This window comes from Copadichromis virginalis, linkage group LG14 (assembly GCF_057382275.1).
Source record: "Copadichromis virginalis isolate Kocher_CV1m ecotype Utaka linkage group LG14, C_Virginalis_male_GT1.1, whole genome shotgun sequence".
In the NCBI taxonomy this organism is placed as follows: Eukaryota; Metazoa; Chordata; class Actinopteri; order Cichliformes; family Cichlidae; genus Copadichromis; species Copadichromis virginalis.
In genome coordinates this window covers 1,000,471-1,020,281 of record NC_140631.1, presented here as the reverse complement: position 1 = coordinate 1,020,281, position 19,811 = coordinate 1,000,471, and the positions used below count along the sequence as shown (strand labels likewise).

General features: G+C 45.7%; 1 protein-coding gene across 1 annotated transcript in view; it reads left to right on the top strand.

The window, feature by feature from the left end:
* The window catches only part of a2m1 (alpha-2-macroglobulin 1), a 64,571-nt gene that overhangs the window by 30,326 nt on the left and 14,434 nt on the right, over window positions 1-19,811 (top strand). Inside the window, exons 19-25 of the mRNA XM_085478945.1 lie at window positions 325-550; window positions 1,356-1,482; window positions 5,434-5,555; window positions 6,658-6,709; window positions 8,395-8,478; window positions 8,559-8,735; window positions 9,403-9,484. Coding sequence (XP_085335071.1) covers window positions 325-550; window positions 1,356-1,482; window positions 5,434-5,555; window positions 6,658-6,709; window positions 8,395-8,478; window positions 8,559-8,735; window positions 9,403-9,484 — 870 coding nt within the window. The remainder of the gene's footprint in view (window positions 1-324; window positions 551-1,355; window positions 1,483-5,433; window positions 5,556-6,657; window positions 6,710-8,394; window positions 8,479-8,558; window positions 8,736-9,402; window positions 9,485-19,811) is intronic.

Here is a 19,811-nt window from a genome sequence, read left to right as displayed (position 1 = left end):
TTGCAGACCATGTACACCCTTTGATGGAAACTGTAATCCCTGATGGCCTCTGTCAGAAGGATAGCCCCCCATGTGGGACGTGCTGGACAAGTCTGATCTGTGGAGGCCATGCCTCACAACTTGCAGGATTAAATGATCTGTTGCTGACTTGGTGCCAAATACCACAGCACACCTTCAGGGGTCTGGTGGAGTCCAGGCCTCGACACGTCAGGGCTGCTTCGTAGTAGGCAGGTGGTCACAATGCTCTGCTTGATCAGTGTATTTGGGGAAAAATGCCATAGTACCTGAACTTTAAATGTCACGTCTGGCTGTCTGTTCAAACAGAGATAGTGGGTTGGTGAGCATGGAGAAGACGACCCCTGACACCATCACTAAATGGGCAGCCGGAGCATTCTGCGTATCCTCTGTGGGCTTTGGTGTGGCTCCCAACACCGGACTTACTGTGTTCCAGCCGTTCTTTGTCAGTCTCACCTTGCCATACTCTGTCATCCGAGGAGAGGTGTTCACCCTCAAAGCCACCGTCTTCAATTATCTCTCAAAGTGCATTATGGTAAAAAAACAACCACATCTGCTTCTTACAGATCCTTTGTACTTAAGGGCATCCACAAGTAAGACGACACCTGTCAGATTGTGGAAAACATTTGTGAAAATGCTTGGATATGTTTTTGTTTTCTTTTTGAAATTTCATTGTATTACTTTGCATCCGGGCACGGTGGTTAGCACTGTTGCCGCACAGCAAGAAGGTCCTGAGTTCAATTCCACCATCAGTGGAGTTTGCATGTTCTCCCCGTGTTTGCGTGGGTTCCCTCTGGGTACTCCGGCTTCCTCCCACCGTCCAAAGACATGCAGCTTGTGGGGATAGGTTAATTGGATAATCCAAATTGCCACTAGGTGTAAATGTGGGAGTGAATGTGAGTGTGAATGGTTGTCTGTCCCTGTGTGTTGGCCCTACGACAGACTGGCGACCTGTCCAGGGTGTACCCCGCCTCTCGCCCTATGACAGCTGGGATAGGCTCCAGCGCCCCTGAAAAGGAGAAGCGGAAGTGAATGGATGGATGGATACTTTGCATCCGATGTAGCGTTTTCAGTGTAACAAAATCAACTTTTGGGGATTTACTTACCTGGATGATTGAGCATGCATCAAGACTTATTACTTTGTAGTTTTTGTTTTGTGTGACAAATGCGTCACTAACTCGTGCTGTGTGGATGAGTGGTTCTGAAGAAAGCTGCAACCCAAAATGATGGCTGGGAGAACAGACGATCTCACGAGCACATATTTAATCAGTCCTCAGTGTGATGCGTTACTGCACCAGTTTGTTGCATTCGTGTGTTCTGTGTTTGGTTTCTGGCTGTAGGTTCAGGTAACACTGGCTGCCTCTGACCAGCACACCTTCAGAAACTGTGATGGCTGCATTTACAGCGTGTGTCTTTGTGGAGAGGAGAGCAGGACCTTCTCGTGGATTGTAACTCCGACTACCCTAGGTATTCCATTCTTCCCTTTTTCTTAAGTGCTTATTATCCAGTAGTGATGGGATTTCCGGCTCTTTTTAGAGATCCGGCTCTTTCGGTTCGGCTCACTAAAAAGAGCCGGCTCTTTCGGCTCCGAACCGGCTCTTCAGGTTGTTTTGTTGCTTTAATTAAATTATTAATAACAATAATATAAAATTATGCACAAAAGGAATTACTAACGTAAAAAAAGTGGTTTTATTTATATATGTTTATATATAAATATATACGGTGACCCCTAGAGACAAAGCACGTACAAACTCCAAAACACATTTCTAGCATGAACTGAACTTCAAAGCAGAGCTACTAGATCACTTAAATTACACAATTGAAAGCATGTGTGTGTTGTTTGTGTATTTATACACAGGCACTCATTAATTTTCAAATAATTTTAAAAAAAAGTTCATTTACCTGTTACTACCACACACCAAATCCGGTCGTTGGTACTTGCTGGCTTGTGTAGCCACGAGGTAACAAAAGCTCAACACTGCGCCCTAGTGTCCTGGAGCACTTCTGTTGTCTTTTGTACGTGATTTGAAGTTTGTATGTGCTTTGTCTCTGGGGGCCACCGTAAATATACTTTTATTTATTCACGCCACATAAAATGTAATAAATAAATCATATAATACAAAAACCAACTATTCACATTTTAACTTTTAACTATTTAAATTTTCAGCTTTTTCTTTTTAAACAAATTTAAAATGAAACAACACAAAACACTGCAAACCACAACACAATTAAATATAAATTAAAATATGAAAACAAAAAGAAGATGCATATTCTCTGTCATATGAACCTGCATGAATAAACTTTCTGAATCCTTTATCATCTGCTACTGAAAATAGTTGTGGATGATTACTATACCTTTCTTATGTTGTTGTCCCTGCTCTCTCTCTCTCTCCCTCCCGCTCTGTTCCTGTGCTACTGAGTAACTAACGCCCCTCCCCCCTCTGCTCAGCGTAAAGCACAAGGCTCGCTGTGGACTGAAGCGGAAGAGCGAGAGAGAGAGAGAGAGAAAGAAAAAAGAAACCCCACGTGACGGCTCGCGTCGTTCACGTCAAAGAGCCGGCTCTAAGAGCCATTTCGTTCGCAAACGACCCATCACTATTATCCAGTTCAGGAGCCTCATAAACTTGTGATAGATAGCCGGTCCATAGCAGGACCTGTTTTGGTTTTTATGGTTGATAATCATGACTCAGTTCTGTTTGATTTGTAAATATATTTGTTTAGTTTCACACCAGATCTACCTTGAGCCATGTGTGGATTTTCAGTATGCCACCAATGTAAACAAATGAAAAATGGAAGAATTGCAAGCAGCAGATCTTCATGTTTCAACAGTTCCTAGAAATATTTCTTGTTGGTATCAAATGATCCTCTACATCTGATTTCCTTACAAAGGGATTCCTTACTGGGCCTTTATTTCTTTATTTTTCTTTTTTAATGTTTATTTATAAGATTTTAAGTTCAAAATTACATCAAATCACACAAGACAAAGAAACCAAATTCAACATCCAAGCACAGAGAAAAGAAACAAACATTAAACAACAACAAACCACCGGTTAGTCATTCCAGATCAAAAGTACAGCAGGAATGTTCCGATGCTGCAGATAGAGTGCGAAGACAATGAAGTTAGACAGGGCAACAGAGAGTTCACCCAGGCCAGACCATTCGTCCGGGCCCAAGAAGGAGTTGGGGTCCGGCAGACGTGTAGTTTCACATCAACACAAAGTGCAGTCGACTGGGTTAAAGATGATATTCAATCTCTCTCCCCAACCAATCACAGCAGATGGCCCCGCCCCTCCCTGAGCCTGGTTCTGCTGGAGGTTTCTTCCTGTTAAAAGGGAGTTTTTCCTTCCCACTGTCGCCAAAGTGCTGCTCATAGGGGGTCATATGATTGTTGGGTTTTTCTCTGTATGTATTATTGTAGGGTCGACCTTACAATATAAAGCACCTTGTGGCGACTGTTGTTGTGATTTGGTGCTGTGTAAATAACATTGAATTGAATTAAATCCCCATTAATGTGACTGAGAAAAGAGCCCCAGCGTTCGACAGATGTAAAGTGAGTGTCAGCAGGATGATAATGAACCTGTTTAATATACAAACATGCAATCATCTCACAGCAGTCTGGGCCTTTATATGCAGAATATTGTAATATCTCACTAAACGGACCAGGAGCCATCTTTCATTATGTGGAGATTTGCAGGCATGGAGGTAAAAGAGGGAACTAACTGAAAAGATGCACAAATCCATCACCAAAGCAGGCCGTAATGAACTGGAATATACAGAGTGGTCTATTCATACAGTTCTGCAGATGAAACCAAAACAGAATGCAGTGATTTGCAAATCTCATAAATCCACAACAGCAGAACACAGTTTGAACATTTTAGGTGTTTTTAGTGCAAACGGACCATTTTACTAAAATCAATGGGAGCAGCATACTTGTGTGGCATCCTATTATTATTATTATTATTATTATTATTATTAAAGTTTAAAATTAGTTTTCGATTTTTTGGGGAAACGGGAATGCTGTGTCCTCTGGACTACAGAAGGCAGGGACCACCAGCTCCACACCCTGCAGCTCTGATGGTATGGAGGTGCACTGTCGGCCTCCACATCAGGAAAAGCACCAGTATAAAAGTTTTTAGAGCTGCATCCATATTTCAGAAGACGATGCTAAACCGTGTAGTGCAGCCTTTACAGCAGCGTGGCTTAACAGTAGAAGAGTCTGGACTGTTGGATGAACCAAAAAATCCAACTACAATCCTGTGCGGGAAAAGATTGGGAAAACATTCCTCTCCCACAAGTGCAGATGTTCCCAGATGTGTATGGACTGCTGTTAAAAGAAGCATGGATGCTACAGCGTGGTAAACATGACCCCGCCCATGGGGTGTGTTCTTACCACTAAATTCAAATTAACCTCATTTCGTTTCTTAAAACTGTAGTTTTTATTTTTCTGGTTTACTTTTATTCCCGTCTTTAACCATGTTCTGTTTTATAGGAGAAATTCAAATGGAAGGCGGTCGCTACGCGTCACATGCTGTGTGGCGTTTTCCCACCTTTAAAGGGAAAATGTAAACAACTTTGAGTGTCTTTGTCTTCGTTAAACCAGTTTTAGCTTAAACAGGACATGTCAGATTCAAACCAGAAAAAAGAAGTGAACAAAACTTTATTTTCTTTTATTGATTTTGGTCTAATCGGCTGTTTGAAGACTGTCACACGGTGTCAGCCGCTCACAGCTCCGCTCTCCCCAGCTCCTCGTTACCAGAGGCAATTCTCTAACTGTACAATGCAATTTTCTTGGCTTTTAAAATGAAATACTGATGTTGTTTCTTTCGTCCGACACAATCTCATGCTTTGAGTGAAAAATGAGACACAACGGGGTAATTAATCCGTATTGAGGGCACTGAGGGCTGTTGCATCTTCATTGCTGGAAGCGAAGACGGGCGGCTGTTGTTGGAGCTCTGCCTGTCCTGAAAGCAGAGGATTTATATCAGCCTCCATCAGCAGGGATGGAGATGAGGCTCTGATGAATGTCAAATTGCGCTCCTCTAACTCCCCCTTAGAGGAATGCTGACAATCACTTGTACTAACAAGTCAGGTAGTATCTCTGACGAAACAGTCAGAAACCTCTCCCTTAAGGGGCGATCTGTACTTGTCCTCCATGTGAAGGATTGTGGGCTGTGATGGAAGGAAGGTGGGGGTGGGAGACAAGCCGTGTGCTATAATAAGGCAACAAATGGGGATTAATGAGGGCGAATGCGATGGGAAACGGGGAGGAAGGAAAACACAGCGGGGATAATGAGTTGGCTTGAGAAGCAGATGGGAGGCGGTTTTGCCTCTGTACACAGAACACGACAGTACGGCGGGGGAAGGGAGCAATAATCGATACAGGCGTTCCACAGTGACGCCGTGTGTGTTTGCTCACAGGTAAGGTCAATCTGAAGGTCAGCGCTGAGGCCCTGAAGACCGAGGCGCTGTGTGGCAACGAGGTGGCCACAGTCCCCGACGTGGGTCGAACTGACACCGTGATCCGCACCCTGCTGGTGGAGGTCAGTGACATGACAAACTTAAGGTGTTCACAGGTCCTAAGCTGATAGACGTTGTCAGTATTATTTTGATCAGTTACATTGTGGCGAGAATAATGTCAGAATTTTAAAATCTTTCGGTTTCGGCCACAGGGGCCCACAGATTTCCTGTATTTCCAGTTGTTTTTGACAGCGTGTTTTAGGAAAAGGTGCAGGTGGGTTGCAAAGCAGTTTGCAGAGGCCAGGCTAAAGCAGGTCAAATTTGTGATATTTGACAATTGGGTTTGTGGAAGGACGTCAGCTGAGCCATTATCTGATGTAGGCTGGCACTGAGATTAGAACTAATGATGCGCCGGCTGCTTTGATGGAGAGTGAACATCAGATATGGAAATCTGTCAAACCTGGCTCAGCCATTTTTTAAAAATATATGTACATGTGCAGTGTATGGATGAAAACAGGGGCCACACTTCTCTGTTTTGGTCCCATGGCCACAGCTATAACACTAAGCACCTAGCCACCCGGCCAGTCCGCCTTTGCAGATATCTGGGTCAGTCTAAAGACAGCACGGTGCTGTGACAGAACGCCCAACAAGTCTGTTTTTCTAGATGGTGGACAATGAGCCAATGTTGGCGCCTGTTAAGAAGTGCACACCAGGAGCTTCAAAGGTCTTTACTGTGGTGATGGGCATGGAGAGAGGGAACCTGTAGCATCGCACAGACCTTCACTTTCCTTCTGTTAGGGCAGCTGTTATCACTTCAGTTTCGGTCCACTTCTCCTTCCCGTCTGCATTTTCTGATGATCGGCTGTATCTGCAGTTTGCCGTAGTTCTATAGGAGCACTTAAGCATCTTTATTTTAGTTTGACTTCACTCTCAAAGTACATGACTGGTATGTTTATACTGGGTCTCGGTCAGCCTCTCGGTCGTCCTCTGACTGAAACAAACTGCTTTAGCAGCTTTCAGCTAATGGGAAAGTCAGTGGGATTGAGTTCAAATAATCCAGTTCACTCTAATGTCTGGAGCATGTCACCAAATCAAAGCTCACTGTTATTATGTTTAAGCTGTTTAGAAGTTTGTTTGGAGTGATGAAATCAGTCGGTCGTCTTCACTTCTGTCTCTCTTCCCAAGGCCGAAGGAACCCCACAGATGGTCAGTCACAACGTTCACCTCTGTCCCCCAGGTAAGGCCTCCTGACTCTGAGTGCTGAACTCTGAACTCCAACTCGGGCCTTTCATTCACACCTCATACATGCATCATAACACTTCCCTGCATCATGATGGTTATTCAGCATGGCGAGCATGTGTTTTCGTTAGAGATGGCACGATACCACTTTTTTATGTCCGATACCGATATCATACATTTGGATATCTGCCGATACAGATATAAATCCGATATATAGTGTTTTTTAATCAATAAAAAAATGTTTTTAATATCTTGCTGCTTTTTGTAAAAGTTCATACTCAAGTTAAAAAACAAACAAACACTCAAGCTATTCTGTTACACCTGTATGCAAAAAATGCACTGCACCCAAAATATTTCATAGTTCAGCAAAACTGATGAATCTAATAAACTTAAACCTGCACCATCCTCCCTATTCTGGTATTTTAAAGAGTAAGCAACCTAACCAATAGGGCTCTAAAACTCCCAGCAAAAAAAAAATAGGGAACCACCCCCCACCTCATGATGCTTAATCGACGTAATCAACTTTAATTTGATGCAGTGTGAAAAGAAAAATGCACAGAAATAAATTCTTTTTCAAGAATAATTAAATATATTCAACATCTTTCTTCAACAGAACTGCACAGATGGAAAAAGTACTATAGCTTACTAGGGTATATTAGACTTAATAGTTACTATATACAGTAATGGACTTCTATACATTTTACATCAGATTAAAACTTTGGGTGTAAGATTCAGATAATTATTTATTAAAAGCTCGACATTTTAAATGAGAATAAGAAAGAAAAGTATGTCTTTGTGCCCCCTTTTCCCTGTTAATGCCCTATCGGCCCCCCTGGCTAAACTCTGCTAGATCCGCCCCTGCACAGTTACCAGCGTCAGCTGTAGAAAAAGATCCTGGTGTAGAAACTAATATTAAGCTTATCAAGGTTAAACGTGCTGCTGTTGTTCAGCTGCTGGTTTCCTCTTTCTGGTGTGAAGTGGGCCAAAAAACAAACAAGAGAGCCGATCAGCTGATCATTGATCAGTTTCATGATTGAAGCAGCAACAGGAGAGAGAGAGAGGCAGTCGCTCCATATATCTGTTGTTAAGCTTAACGCTGGAACGCTTCACAAACATTCAGAGATGAACTTACACACTTGCTTGCCACAGCCGCTCTATCACGTGACGCACACTGCTCCGACGTGCTACGGTTATGAGGCGAGTTACGGCGTGTCGCAAGTTTTGTGAGGTGCTTTTTTGATATTTAATGGATCGGATTACATTTTTTTTTTTTTTTTTTTTTTTCTCTCCGATATCCGATCCAGTAATTTAGGTCACCGATACCGATACTTCACATCGGTCCATCTCTAGTTTTCGTTGTGTATTTTCTCCACTGGCAGCAGATCTTTAGCTAAAGTTGAAGTCGAGCAGCCGCTGTAAGATGCACTTTCCTCACTGTGATCAACTAAATGACCAACATGAGCCGTCTCGTGTAATCTGTAGTGCTGAGCTTGTCTCAAAATCAAAGCGCTGCGATGCCTTGTTGTGTTTCACATAAACAAACTGCTTGTAGCTTCATGTACATAACAGTGTTTTAACAGTAAAATCATTCTGTTTGATAAACTTTAGCCAAGAAAAGAGGTTGAGCTAATTCTTTCATTAAAGAAGCTTTTTCTTCCTTTTCTTTGTTGTTGTTGTTGCCAGATGGGGTCACGGAGAAGAATGTCTCTCTTCTTATGCCCGAGCTGTTTGTGGCTGGTTCTGCTAGAGCGACCTTTTCTGTGCTTGGTTAGTGATTCTGTTGTTTAGTGAACTTTAATTTGCCAGGTGAAACATCTCTGTAGCTTTTCCTCGGTTTGCTTGGGCAGGTGACCTGATGGGCAGGGCAGCGCAGAACTTGGACAAGCTCCTGGCCATGCCGTACGGTTGCGGGGAGCAGAACATGCTCCTGTTTGCTCCCAACATCTTCATCCTGAACTACCTGAAAAGCACTGGTCAGCTGACTCAGAATATTCTGGACAAGGCCACGCACTTCCTGGAGAGCGGTAAGCACTTGGGGCTTTCTTAGGACAAGGTTTAATGTGCGTGCTCCACCCCCACGCAGAATGATCACGATGATGGTGATCAAATTAAACCTTAAAAAATGCATCAGATGAGAGCCGTAAAAATGGAAGAGTCGCTGCTATTATCTTAAAACTGTACTCCACTTTGACTTGGACTCAGCCACCGTGCTAATTCCTAAACTCTGCATATTGGCGCTGATAACGGTCATGTGTGGATTTTACCTCTGCAAAATTTGAATCAGCTGATCTTAAAGCTAGTTTTAACTGTTTATGGCAGCTGAGTAGAACGAGTGCAAAGTTAAGAGGGTGTGATCTTTAAAAACAGGGCACCAAGTCGAGCTCAGGGGCAATCCTTGCAAATCAGATCAGACCAGTCCACACAGCAAGCTGTTAAATAATAAGTCAACTTAAATGGCAATAACTGCAGATGTGTTGGTTGTGAAGCCTTGTAAGTATGCACATTTGACGGGGGGCTCCTGTAACATAGCCGGACTGTAGATATAAATTGCACTTGAAATAAACTTGGCACCAAAACTAGAGTTTTGTACGGTAAATAAATCCAAATGTACTTGATTCACATTTTCTGTGTTGTGAAAAAATAATCCTCTTTTTTTCCTTTTTATTGATTTCTTGTGTGTTGGTGCTGCAGGATATCAGAGGGAGCTCACGTACAAGCATGACGATGGTTCCTACAGTGCATTTGGGAAGGCAGACTCCTCTGGAAACACCTGGTCAGTAACGTGAATGAGAGCATGAAGATATAAGAAGTAGATGGTGATACAGCAGCTGACTCAACAACAGGCTGCTAATAGTTCATTGGGATGATGGCCTTTGAATTTCAGAGTTATTCTCCTACAGTGTCGGCTGGTGAGGGGAAAAGCTGACACAGCAGAGTATTTTACATGACAATATTGTATGTTTAGTCATGCAATATTGGTTTATGAAATGCATTAAAATACTACTGCAAGAGGGCTCATCTCACCAGATTGCATGTAATTGCCAACTTGACCTCATTCAAGTCTGACAGAAGATATTTACCAAGTTCAACTTTGAGGACATAATTTACAGTGAGAAAAAAGACAATGTCACTGCAGTACTCAACATATGAAATCATGTAATGTAATGTAATATTGCATTGTGTTGAGGGCTGCAACTCTTATTTCGGTAGTCGATGATCTGCAAATTTTTCTTTGATTAGTCAACGATTATTTAAATAACTCTGATCTCTGCTGCCTTCAGCCAACAAGATTATGTATCGGAATTTCAGGAGTGGGACCACACCTCCAAACACGTTCCTTCCGGTTGTCATCCATATAGGTTCCCCCAGTTCTGCAAGCTGTTCATTCTCGTTTGCGTGCAAACAGGGTCCATTCCATCCGCTACATCCTCTTGTCTGCAGCACATCAGATGAACAACTACTCAAGCTCTGCGTTCATGGCTTTTCCTCCGGCAATCAAAGGAGTACACCGAACGTCACGGCGGCGCTTCCGAGAGACTGAATGCTGATGACCTTCTAGCAGTTTTCACTACGTCGATCCATCCAGTCATCTTATCTCCGCTAAATCCAGTTATGAAGTGACTTTGGATGCCAAACTCGCAGCTCCCCTCACGTCGCTCTGAAACAGGCCCACAGGCCGGGCGAGTTAGCCGAAAAGCTGACGGACATCAGCGCCGAACCCAGAAGCCACGCCGAACCCAGAAGCCACGCCGTACCGTACCCATGCTTCCAAACAAATCGCAGCTCCAACAGCAAAAGCTACAGTGTACTTCACTGCAAGCGCCAGGTAGCAGGGACGACTCAGTTCTGTGCTCCTTCCTCCTAACACCATTTAATGCAAGCTGGAAATCTGTCGCTAGCTACGTGCTCTACTGTTTCTCCATCACCATGATGTTTTCTATCACTCCTTTCGCTAAATGCTCAAGCAAGTTGGCACTGGGATGCCCGGTTCTTCCCTATCCACCATTCGCTGATGATTCAAGATGGCGCCGAGTATGGCAGCCTTGTCGCGAGCTCCCCAAGCAACAGCTTTTTTCTGTGTTTAATTTTACTTTTCCTTTATTTTTTCACGAGCAGCACTTGTCTCCTTGTGTACAACCGACAAACCTTACTGGACATAAAAGACGGTCTTTCTTATAACTTTCCGGAGTTCAAGTTTTGCAACACGGACGCTCCGTTTGCAGACCCCCCATTCATCTCACCTGAGACGCCTTTGTTCTCTGGCCCTGGAGGCCGCAAACGCCGACGCAGAGGGAGAAGATCTGGCGTTCTGGTTCGACTGAGACGGCGCACTTACAGACCACCGTTACCCAGTTTATTACTGGCTAATGTGCAGTCTCTGGAGAACAAGCTGTGCGAGCTTCGGGCACGGATCTCATTCCAGCGAGAGATGCGGGACTGCTGCGTGATCTGCCTCACAGAAACCTGGCTATCGGACAAAGTACCGGACTCCGCAATACAACTACCGGGGTTCTCCGTGCACCGCACGGACAGGTCACAGGATCTTACTGGGAAAAGCAGAGGCGGTGGTGTGTGTTTCATGATCAACAACAGCTGGTGTGATTATGCGAACGTGCACCCGGTCAAATCCTTCTGCTCACCGGACCTGGAGTACCTGATGATTAAGTGCCGGCCATTCTGGCTACCGAGGGAATTTACAGCAGTGATTATTACGGCTGTTTACATTCCCCCACAAGCCGACACTGGGAAATGCGTGGGACACTTATCAGGAAATGCGTGGAAGATGTCGTCCCATCCAGAACAGTTAAATCCTTCCCAAATCAAAAACCCTGGATTAACGGAGATGTTCGCGCGGCACTGGCGGCACGGAGCACCGCCTTTGCCTCCGCGAACACATCGGACTACAAACATGCACATTACCAACTCCGGAAGACGATCAAAGCAGCCAAACGTGAGTACAGGGACAGGGTGGAGCAACAGTTTGACAACCCTCGGAGTATGTGGCAGGGACTAAACACGATCACAGACTTTAGAGGGAAAACCAGCACACCGCAGACCACGGCCTCTCTGTGTGAGGATCTAAACGTATTCTACGCTAGATTCGACGCAGCGAACACCATGAGACCGGACAGTGTGCGCACCGCGGATGACGTCAGTGCGCACACTGTGTCTGAGGAGGATGTGCGGAAGTGCTTCAGGAAGGTGAACGCACGCAAAGCTACTGGTCCGGACGGGATTCCCGGCCGCGTCCTCAAGTCATGCGCGGCTCAGCTGGCTGGAGTGTTCACGCACATCTTCAACCTTTCCCTCTCTCTGTCTGTAGTCCCAGCCTGCTTCAAAATGGCCACCGTCGTCCCTGTACCCAAATCCTCCACCATCTCCTCATTGAACGACTGGCGACCTGTAGCCCTGACCCCCATCGTAAGCAAATGCTTCGAGAAGCTGGTCAGGGACTTCATCTGCTCTGCACTACCCGACTCACTGGACCCTCTACAGTTTGCATACCACCACAACAGGTCCACTGATGATGCCATAGCCCTGACACTACACACTGCCCTGTCACACCTGGAGAAGAGAGACACGTATGTGAGAATGCTGTTTGTAGATTACAGCTCAGCATTCAATACCATCGTTCCCTCGAAGCTGGACAGTAAACTGCAGGATCTAGGACTGAGCAGCTCCCTCTGCAGCTGGATCCTTAGCTTCCTGTCTGACAGACGCCAGGTGGTCAGACTGGGCAGCATCACCTCATCCCCCATCACACTGAACACTGGTGCTCCACAGGGGTGTGTACTGAGCCCTCTCCTGTACTCACTCTACACCTACGACTGCACAGCCACTAACAACTCCAACATCATTGTGAAGTTTGCGGACGACACTACAGTGGTGGGTCTTATCACCAACGGTGATGAGACGGCTTACAGGGAGGAGGTCAGCGCCCTGACCCACTGGTGTCAAGACAACCATCTCACCCTCAACGTCGCAAAGACAAAGGAGTTGATAGTGGACTTCCGGAGGTGCAGAGAAGTACACACCCCCATCACCATCAACGGCGCTGCTGTGGAGAGAGTGAGCAGCTTCCGGTTCCTTGGAGTACATCTGGCTGAGGATCTTACGTGGTCAGTACACACAAACAAAACAGTGAAGAAGGCGCAGCAGCGCCTCTTCTTTCTCAGGAGACTGAAAAGATTCGGCATGAGCCCCCGCATCCTCAGGACCTTCTATCACTGTGCCATTGAGAGCATCCTCACTGGATGCATCACCACCTGGTATGGCAACAGCACCGCCTACAACTGCAAAGCTCTCCAGCGAGTAGTGCGGTGCTCTGAACGGATAATTGGAGGTGAGCTTCCCTCCCTCCAAGACATCTACAGGAAGCGCTGCCTGAGGAAAGCGGGGAGGATCATCAAGGACTCCAGTCACCCCAGCCATAAACTGTTCAGACTGCTTCCATCAGGAAGGAGGTTCTGCAGCATCCGGTCCCGTACCAGCAGACTGAGAGACAGCTTCTTCCATCAGGCCATCAGACTGCTGAACACGTCATAGACACCTCAGCTTCACTACTGGAACTTCAACATTATGCACTCCACACTGTACAGTAATGCCACTGTTTTGCACATATTCAACTCTGTATATTTTATTTTATATATTTTATTTATTGTTTACTCTATTTAATTTGTAAAGTATGTGTACACACACACACACACACACACACACACACACACACACACACACACGTAGAAAAATATTTAGTATACACATCCAGAAATGCATACACTATTGTGACGGAGTGACCCGTCTCAAGGCAGAGTCCGCTGAGTATGGCACCGCCACCATTAGATCGCCACCATTAGTTCGATTTGGCGCCCGGGGCGGCGTATCTTTCTGACGACCGAGTAGAGGAATAAAAGGGGTGAGGAGCAAGTTGTGAGCCGCATCGGGGGTGGCTAGATTTTGGTTCCCACTTACTTGTTAAGGGCGTCGGTCGGGGAGACGTGCGGGGGATCGCCAATCGTGCAGGGTGACGCAAGCCGATGGTATGGGGGTGTGGGGTTTAAATAATGAGTTCACGTGTGTCTGGACCGTCATGAGAATGGCCTCATTACGTGGGCCGTTAATGTGTATATGAAGTCGGGTAGACTTCTGGGAAATAGTTGAGAGCCTGTATCAATGTATATGTTTTGGGAGTGTATAATGAAAAAGAAATTCTGGGGGAGGGAGACGGGGATTAAAGTTAGAATAAAGAATTGGTGGTGACGCCAAGGGGGAGGGGTTACGGGATATAAGAGACGGCGAGCCGGATATGAAGGGGGTGTGTGTTGTAACATACAGGCTGTGTAGCGCGGATCTCAGTTTTATGTCTTTGCAACCATCTTTTTATGCACTGGGGAGGCCGTTTCAAATAAAGTATCCACACTAATACCTTACCGACTACGCCTGTGTTTGTCCGGGAGAGGTCTGGAAGGGGACCCCGTGACAACTATTATATATTGTACATATATTTATTAGTTTCAGATGTAGCCATTCTTGTATTTTGCTTGTTTACATTATTGTATTTTGCACAACTCTGTTGCTTGTGAAGCTCGCACACAAGAATTTCACTCACATGTGCTGTACCAATGTACCTGCACATGTGATGTGACAATAAAAGTGATTTGATTTGATTTGATTCGCAAACACAGCAGCAAGCCAGTTCTCCATTTCTCCGTTGCAAATGCAGCACCGAGTTGCCAGGTTCCCAGCGACTCAACCCTCCTTCACAAATTCTGCAGCTAACCTCGGCACCGGGTTGCCAGGTTCCTTCGTTCTCATACGCAAAAGCAGCAGCAAGCTTTTCGACCATCAGATTGCCAGTTTCTCAGCATAGCTTAAAAAAAAAAGTACTCCATCCCACGGTAGCAAATGCAGCATGCTTTGGCACAGAGTTGCCAGGTTCTCAGCCACTCATTCCTCCTCTGCTAAACTCTGCAGCAAATGTAGGCACCGGGTTGCCAGGCTCCCAGCCTGTCATCCCTCCTTGGCTAAACTCTGCAGCATACGTCCACTCATCCCTCCTCTGCTAAACTCTGCAGCAAGCGTCGGCACAGAGTTGCCAGGTTCCCAGCCTCTCATCCCTGCTTCGCAAAATTCTGCAGCAAACCTAGGCACCGAGTTGCCAGGTTCCTTTATCCCTCATTCGCAAAAGCAGCAGCAAGCTTTTTGACCATGGGGTTTCCAGTTTCTCCGCATCGACAAAATAAATAAATAAAATTAAAAGGCACCGGGTTGCCAGGTTTTCCTTCACCCCTTCATAGCTTCCCTGAAATGCCAGTTTCTCAGCATCTATCATGGCAAAAAGCAGCAACGAATCCTTCTAGCCCAGGATACCAAGTTCTCATCTCTCATTTGCAAAATGGCCAGTTTCTCTGCATGAGGAAAAAAAAAAGGCACTGGGTTGCCAGGTTTTCCGCAGCCGCAAACCTTCTACCAATGCGTTGGCAGTTTCCGTTCCTCCATCCATCCTTCACGAATTTCAGCAACATGCTTTCGTGGCACCAGGATGCTAGGTCCTTCCCTCATGTCCAATCGCAGCAGCAAGTTTTTCTATGAACAAGTCGCCAGTTTCCCTTTCCCGTATCCTATATTGGCAAAATGCAGCAGCATGCTTTTGGTACCGGGATGCCAGGTTCTCTTCCTCTATCCCTCCTATGCAAGTACAGTAGCAAGCTTTGACACCGGGATGCCAGCTTCTCTTCCTATATCCCACCTTTGCAAATGCAATAGCAAAGAGATGCCTGGTTCTTCTTTATCCCTCATTCGCAAACTCAGCAGCAAGCTTTCTAACATAGAGTTGCCAGTTTCTCTGCATTTATCAAAGCAAAGCAGCAGTGAATCCTTCTAACGCTGGGATGCCAGCTTCTCCGCATCTAGCCCTCATATGCTAAGCGGCAGATGTTCCTTTCGGCACCAAAACGCCAGTCCTGTATTCCTCATTTGCAAATGCAGAAAACGCTCTTTGCACCGAGATGCCAGGTTCCGTTCCCTAAGCAGCTTACCCTTCCATTACTGGATTGGCAGGTTCCGCCATCAATCACTTGCCAAAAAAACCCCAAAACATTCCTTTCATCAGGATGCCAGTTTCTCTGTTTCGTCCAGTCTTCCACAAGATGTAGCAGCAAACTGTTCCGGCACCGAGATGCCAGTTTCTCTGCCATCTTTCCTGCCTTCGCAAAGCACCGGCGAACCTTCATGGCACTGGGATGCCAGGTTCTGTCCTCTATCGCTCCTTTTAAGACATCCAAACTGCGACGTGCGCATAATTCTTCATGGCGTCCCTTCACGTCCCTTCATGTGCTTTTACGAGCATTATCTAGCATCCACTTTCAACGCAATCATTCAAGAACCGCTCTCTAAGCTGGCTCAGGGTTTCTGACCACGTCTAAACAGCTTATCATCTCCCATGAAGTTCAGTGGACTCGCACTCTGCTCTCTGACGATTATGGGGGTCATTATTATTGAAGATGACTTATAACCTCTAATCAGTCTTTCAATTCATCAACCCTCCCCAAGCTGTTGCTGTCACTTCTGTTTATTTCAGAAATAAGTACAGTAGTTGTCACTACCTTATCTGAAGTAATTAACCAGCCAAGCACCCCTTCTCTATCTTCTACTCAAAGACAAGCTCACGCAAGGTTTTCGAACCATCAAGCCTCACCTCAAATCTCCATATCCAGCATACTTCTATGTCAGAGCTTCAGTTCAAAGTTGAGCCATGTCGCTACCTGATCGAGGGTTCCCCTCATTCATCTATTAAGATTTCCATTGTTCGCAATTACCTTTGATCTCTTCTCCTGCCATTCCTTCCACTCCATGGAATCCTCGACTACCTTACTGAGTGCTTTGCAGCTTCGCTAGCCTGCCACCAATTATTTTCCTCTTCTTTGGGTGGCGAGGTCACTCAGCGTTCACTCTCACCAAAATGTCTTGTATTAGGTAAAAAAAATCTGCCATTTGGAACAAATGAAAATTCTCCAGTTTGAAGACGGACTGTCTAAAAGCAAGTTCCTACTGTATATCTCACTGAAATGTTACTCTGTAGCTGATTGTGCCTTGTTTTAACTGTAACGAGATACTTTGACTAGAAAAAAGACAAATGTACTTGGTAAGATTTGGAGTTTTTGCAGTGTGCCACCAGCTGTATGCCAAATTGTCTGGAATTTAGACTTGAGTGTTTTAGAAAACGTAAGACAGAACCAGGAAGGGTTAAGAAAATGCGATTTGACCAAGCACATGGATATAGGGTGATGCAGAGTTGAAATGGATGCAAGATGAAAATGTCACTGATAACCTGCAGTCCAGTTGGAGACAGTTAGTAGGAAAGCTGTTTATAATTGTAGGGACTTACAACATTAAGCCCTTAGTCTTAATGTCCTAGACACCTACCTGTCCAAATAAATGGCCTGAGAGATTAGACTAGAAATTTGAGTTTGTTAACACGGACTGGCCGGGAGAAGTATGAACTAGGGCTGGGCGATATGGCCTAAAATTCATATCTCGATATTCTTTAGCTGGATGGCGATATACAATATATCTCGATATTTTTGTTAAGCCATAAATAAGAACAAAAAGAGAGTTCTTAGTCAAAGCTGTGTCCCAGATGTCACACAGGCACTTTTATTAATATACAGCGTAGATGTACATGAAAAAATTACTCAAAAATAAATTGAGCATTTATTAAATAATAATTCTCCATAAATAAAATAAAACAATGTTGTTTTTGTGCATAACAAAAAAGCTCACAACTGTGCAGTCAAAATTTAAACTAACAGACGCTGAGCACAATAACAAAGACAGATTTCACAGCTGCTCTGTTCACAACTTCTACTGCGTGACTGACAGCCTGGAGTTTGAAATCCGCTTCGTAACCGTGACTCTGAACAGGTGCCATTTGTGGTCCTTTTTTTTTTTTTTTTTTTTTTTTTTTTGCCTGTCCCGTTTGGCTCTTTTGCATCAGAATTGTTGTCTAAAGGCAAAGAAAGATGCCCAACGGATTTACTTTACCAAATTGACCATCCCAGCCTTGCCATAATGGTCCATTTGATTCACCTTTTATTGTTTATTTTATTTTCACTTACTGAATACGGGACAGACTTGACTGGGGGAAAGAAGGGGAGAAAGAAAGAGGGAAAGAGAAACAGCTGAGAAGAGGGACGGGGGAGAAGGGCAAAAACCAAAAACCAACAGAACGAGCAGAAAAAAAAATGCATCTATCAATCACCTGGATCACCTGCTGAGAAAGAAAAAAAGAAAACAAGCAGAAGAGAACAAGAGTAATAGAATAAACAACATCACAATGATATATGGGAATATGACAGTAAATACTAAATATTAAACATTATTGTGCAGCACATAAGATCAACAGAACACAGTGTGCTTTGAGGTAGGAGCCAAAAAGGGTGTAGTTTGTGGGTGTGATCACCCGTGTGTACACCTGTGATCATGGACGCGCTTGTTTTTAAAAGGTTCCTTCATGTAATGATCTGCTAGAGGGTGTGGGGGGGCCACAACCCCGTCCTCCAGGGCATGAAGCAGGTATGGAGGAGATCAAAACTCCAGACATCCAGAGGCCCCCAGAACACAAGAGACCAAGGAAGACCAACAGAGGGGCAGCTGCGCCACTGTTCCAGAAAGAGCTGAGGAGAGTCCCAGATGAGGGCTCACTCAGCAGCCGCGGAGCAGAAGCCAGGGGGGGTTGCAGTGACGCGCCCGTGAGCTCCGCCGGCAGCCAGCTGCGCCTGAGTGACCGAGCCCCAGGCTGAGAGGCCGGGGGCACCCCACCTCCGAAGTGGCCCGAGCGAGCCCCAGGCTCCAGGCCCCGATAAGCGGCCGCCAAGGAGTGAGCCGGTGGGTACCTGGACGCCCATCCCCGGACACAAAGAACCACCAACGCACCGATGTCTGAGGGAGTCCGCCACTGGCAGGGGAAGTTTTGGGGGAGATAGGCCTCCAAACCTTGGAGGGCCTGAGATGTCCCCAGGGAGGTGGCGCCTGACACCCAACCTGACATATAGACACAGACATACAGGCACACACAGATACAAACATCCATTCCCACCCTCATGCTCTCATATGCACTTACTCCACACTCAACCAACGTGGAGACAGACATAAAGAGACGCTGTACACACGATCACACTCCCCAAGCGTACTCTACAAACCGGGTCTAGGTACCCTTGCCCCTGGAGGGGGGGGAACTGCACCCAGACCCAGGTGGTGTTTCCCTTTTCCCTGCGGTGGGGGGAGGCAGACCGCCCCGACTCCGCAGCAGCAGGGAGGCCCCACACTCCAGACCGCAGTCGGACGGCCAACTCCTCCTCCTAGCCCCCCGCTCCAGCAGGTCGCAGAGAATGGGGGTGAGAGAAGACTCCAAACCTCCCTCCACCCGCTCATTGTAGTGTTGATGCATGTGTGTTCTAAGGTGCATTTAAAACCCAGGAGGGCATGGAGCTACCTGCCAGAGAGCAGCAGGTAAGCGCATAGCCCCTCCTGCTAGCCCTCAATGTCTACGTGTATTTAACATTGAGAGGTGGGCAACGACGCCAGGGGTGGGGTGTACACCCTGATGGTACTTTGGATTCCGTGTATCGTGCCCACCCCCAAGATCCTATATGTATGTGTAATGAGAGTGTGAGTAATGTGAATGTCTAAGTTGTGGTCCTTATACACACACAGTACGGTAATATTACGTTGAAGCATAGTATGCATTACTCTGCAGGGCTCCTGACTACGGTAGCCGTAATGCTCCGACAATCCATCAAGCGGTGCAGCTTCGTAGCTTACCAAAGCATTTTTGACAGATTGCTGAGCGCCGTGTACCACATAAAATCGGTTCACGGTCAGTAAACACAACCAGAACTCATAGATAAGGCACACAGTCGATTTTTGAGAAAATGAAAGGATTTTAGTGCAAGGTTATAGTCCGAAAAATATGGTATACGAGTTTTGTAAGGTAGTTTGTTTCGAGGCAGGAGGCTGGAGACTTCGCAGTCTGGGATGCAGCACACAGTTTCACACACTCTTCATTTTGCTGTTGTAAATGGTGAAAATGCAAGTAATGCTAG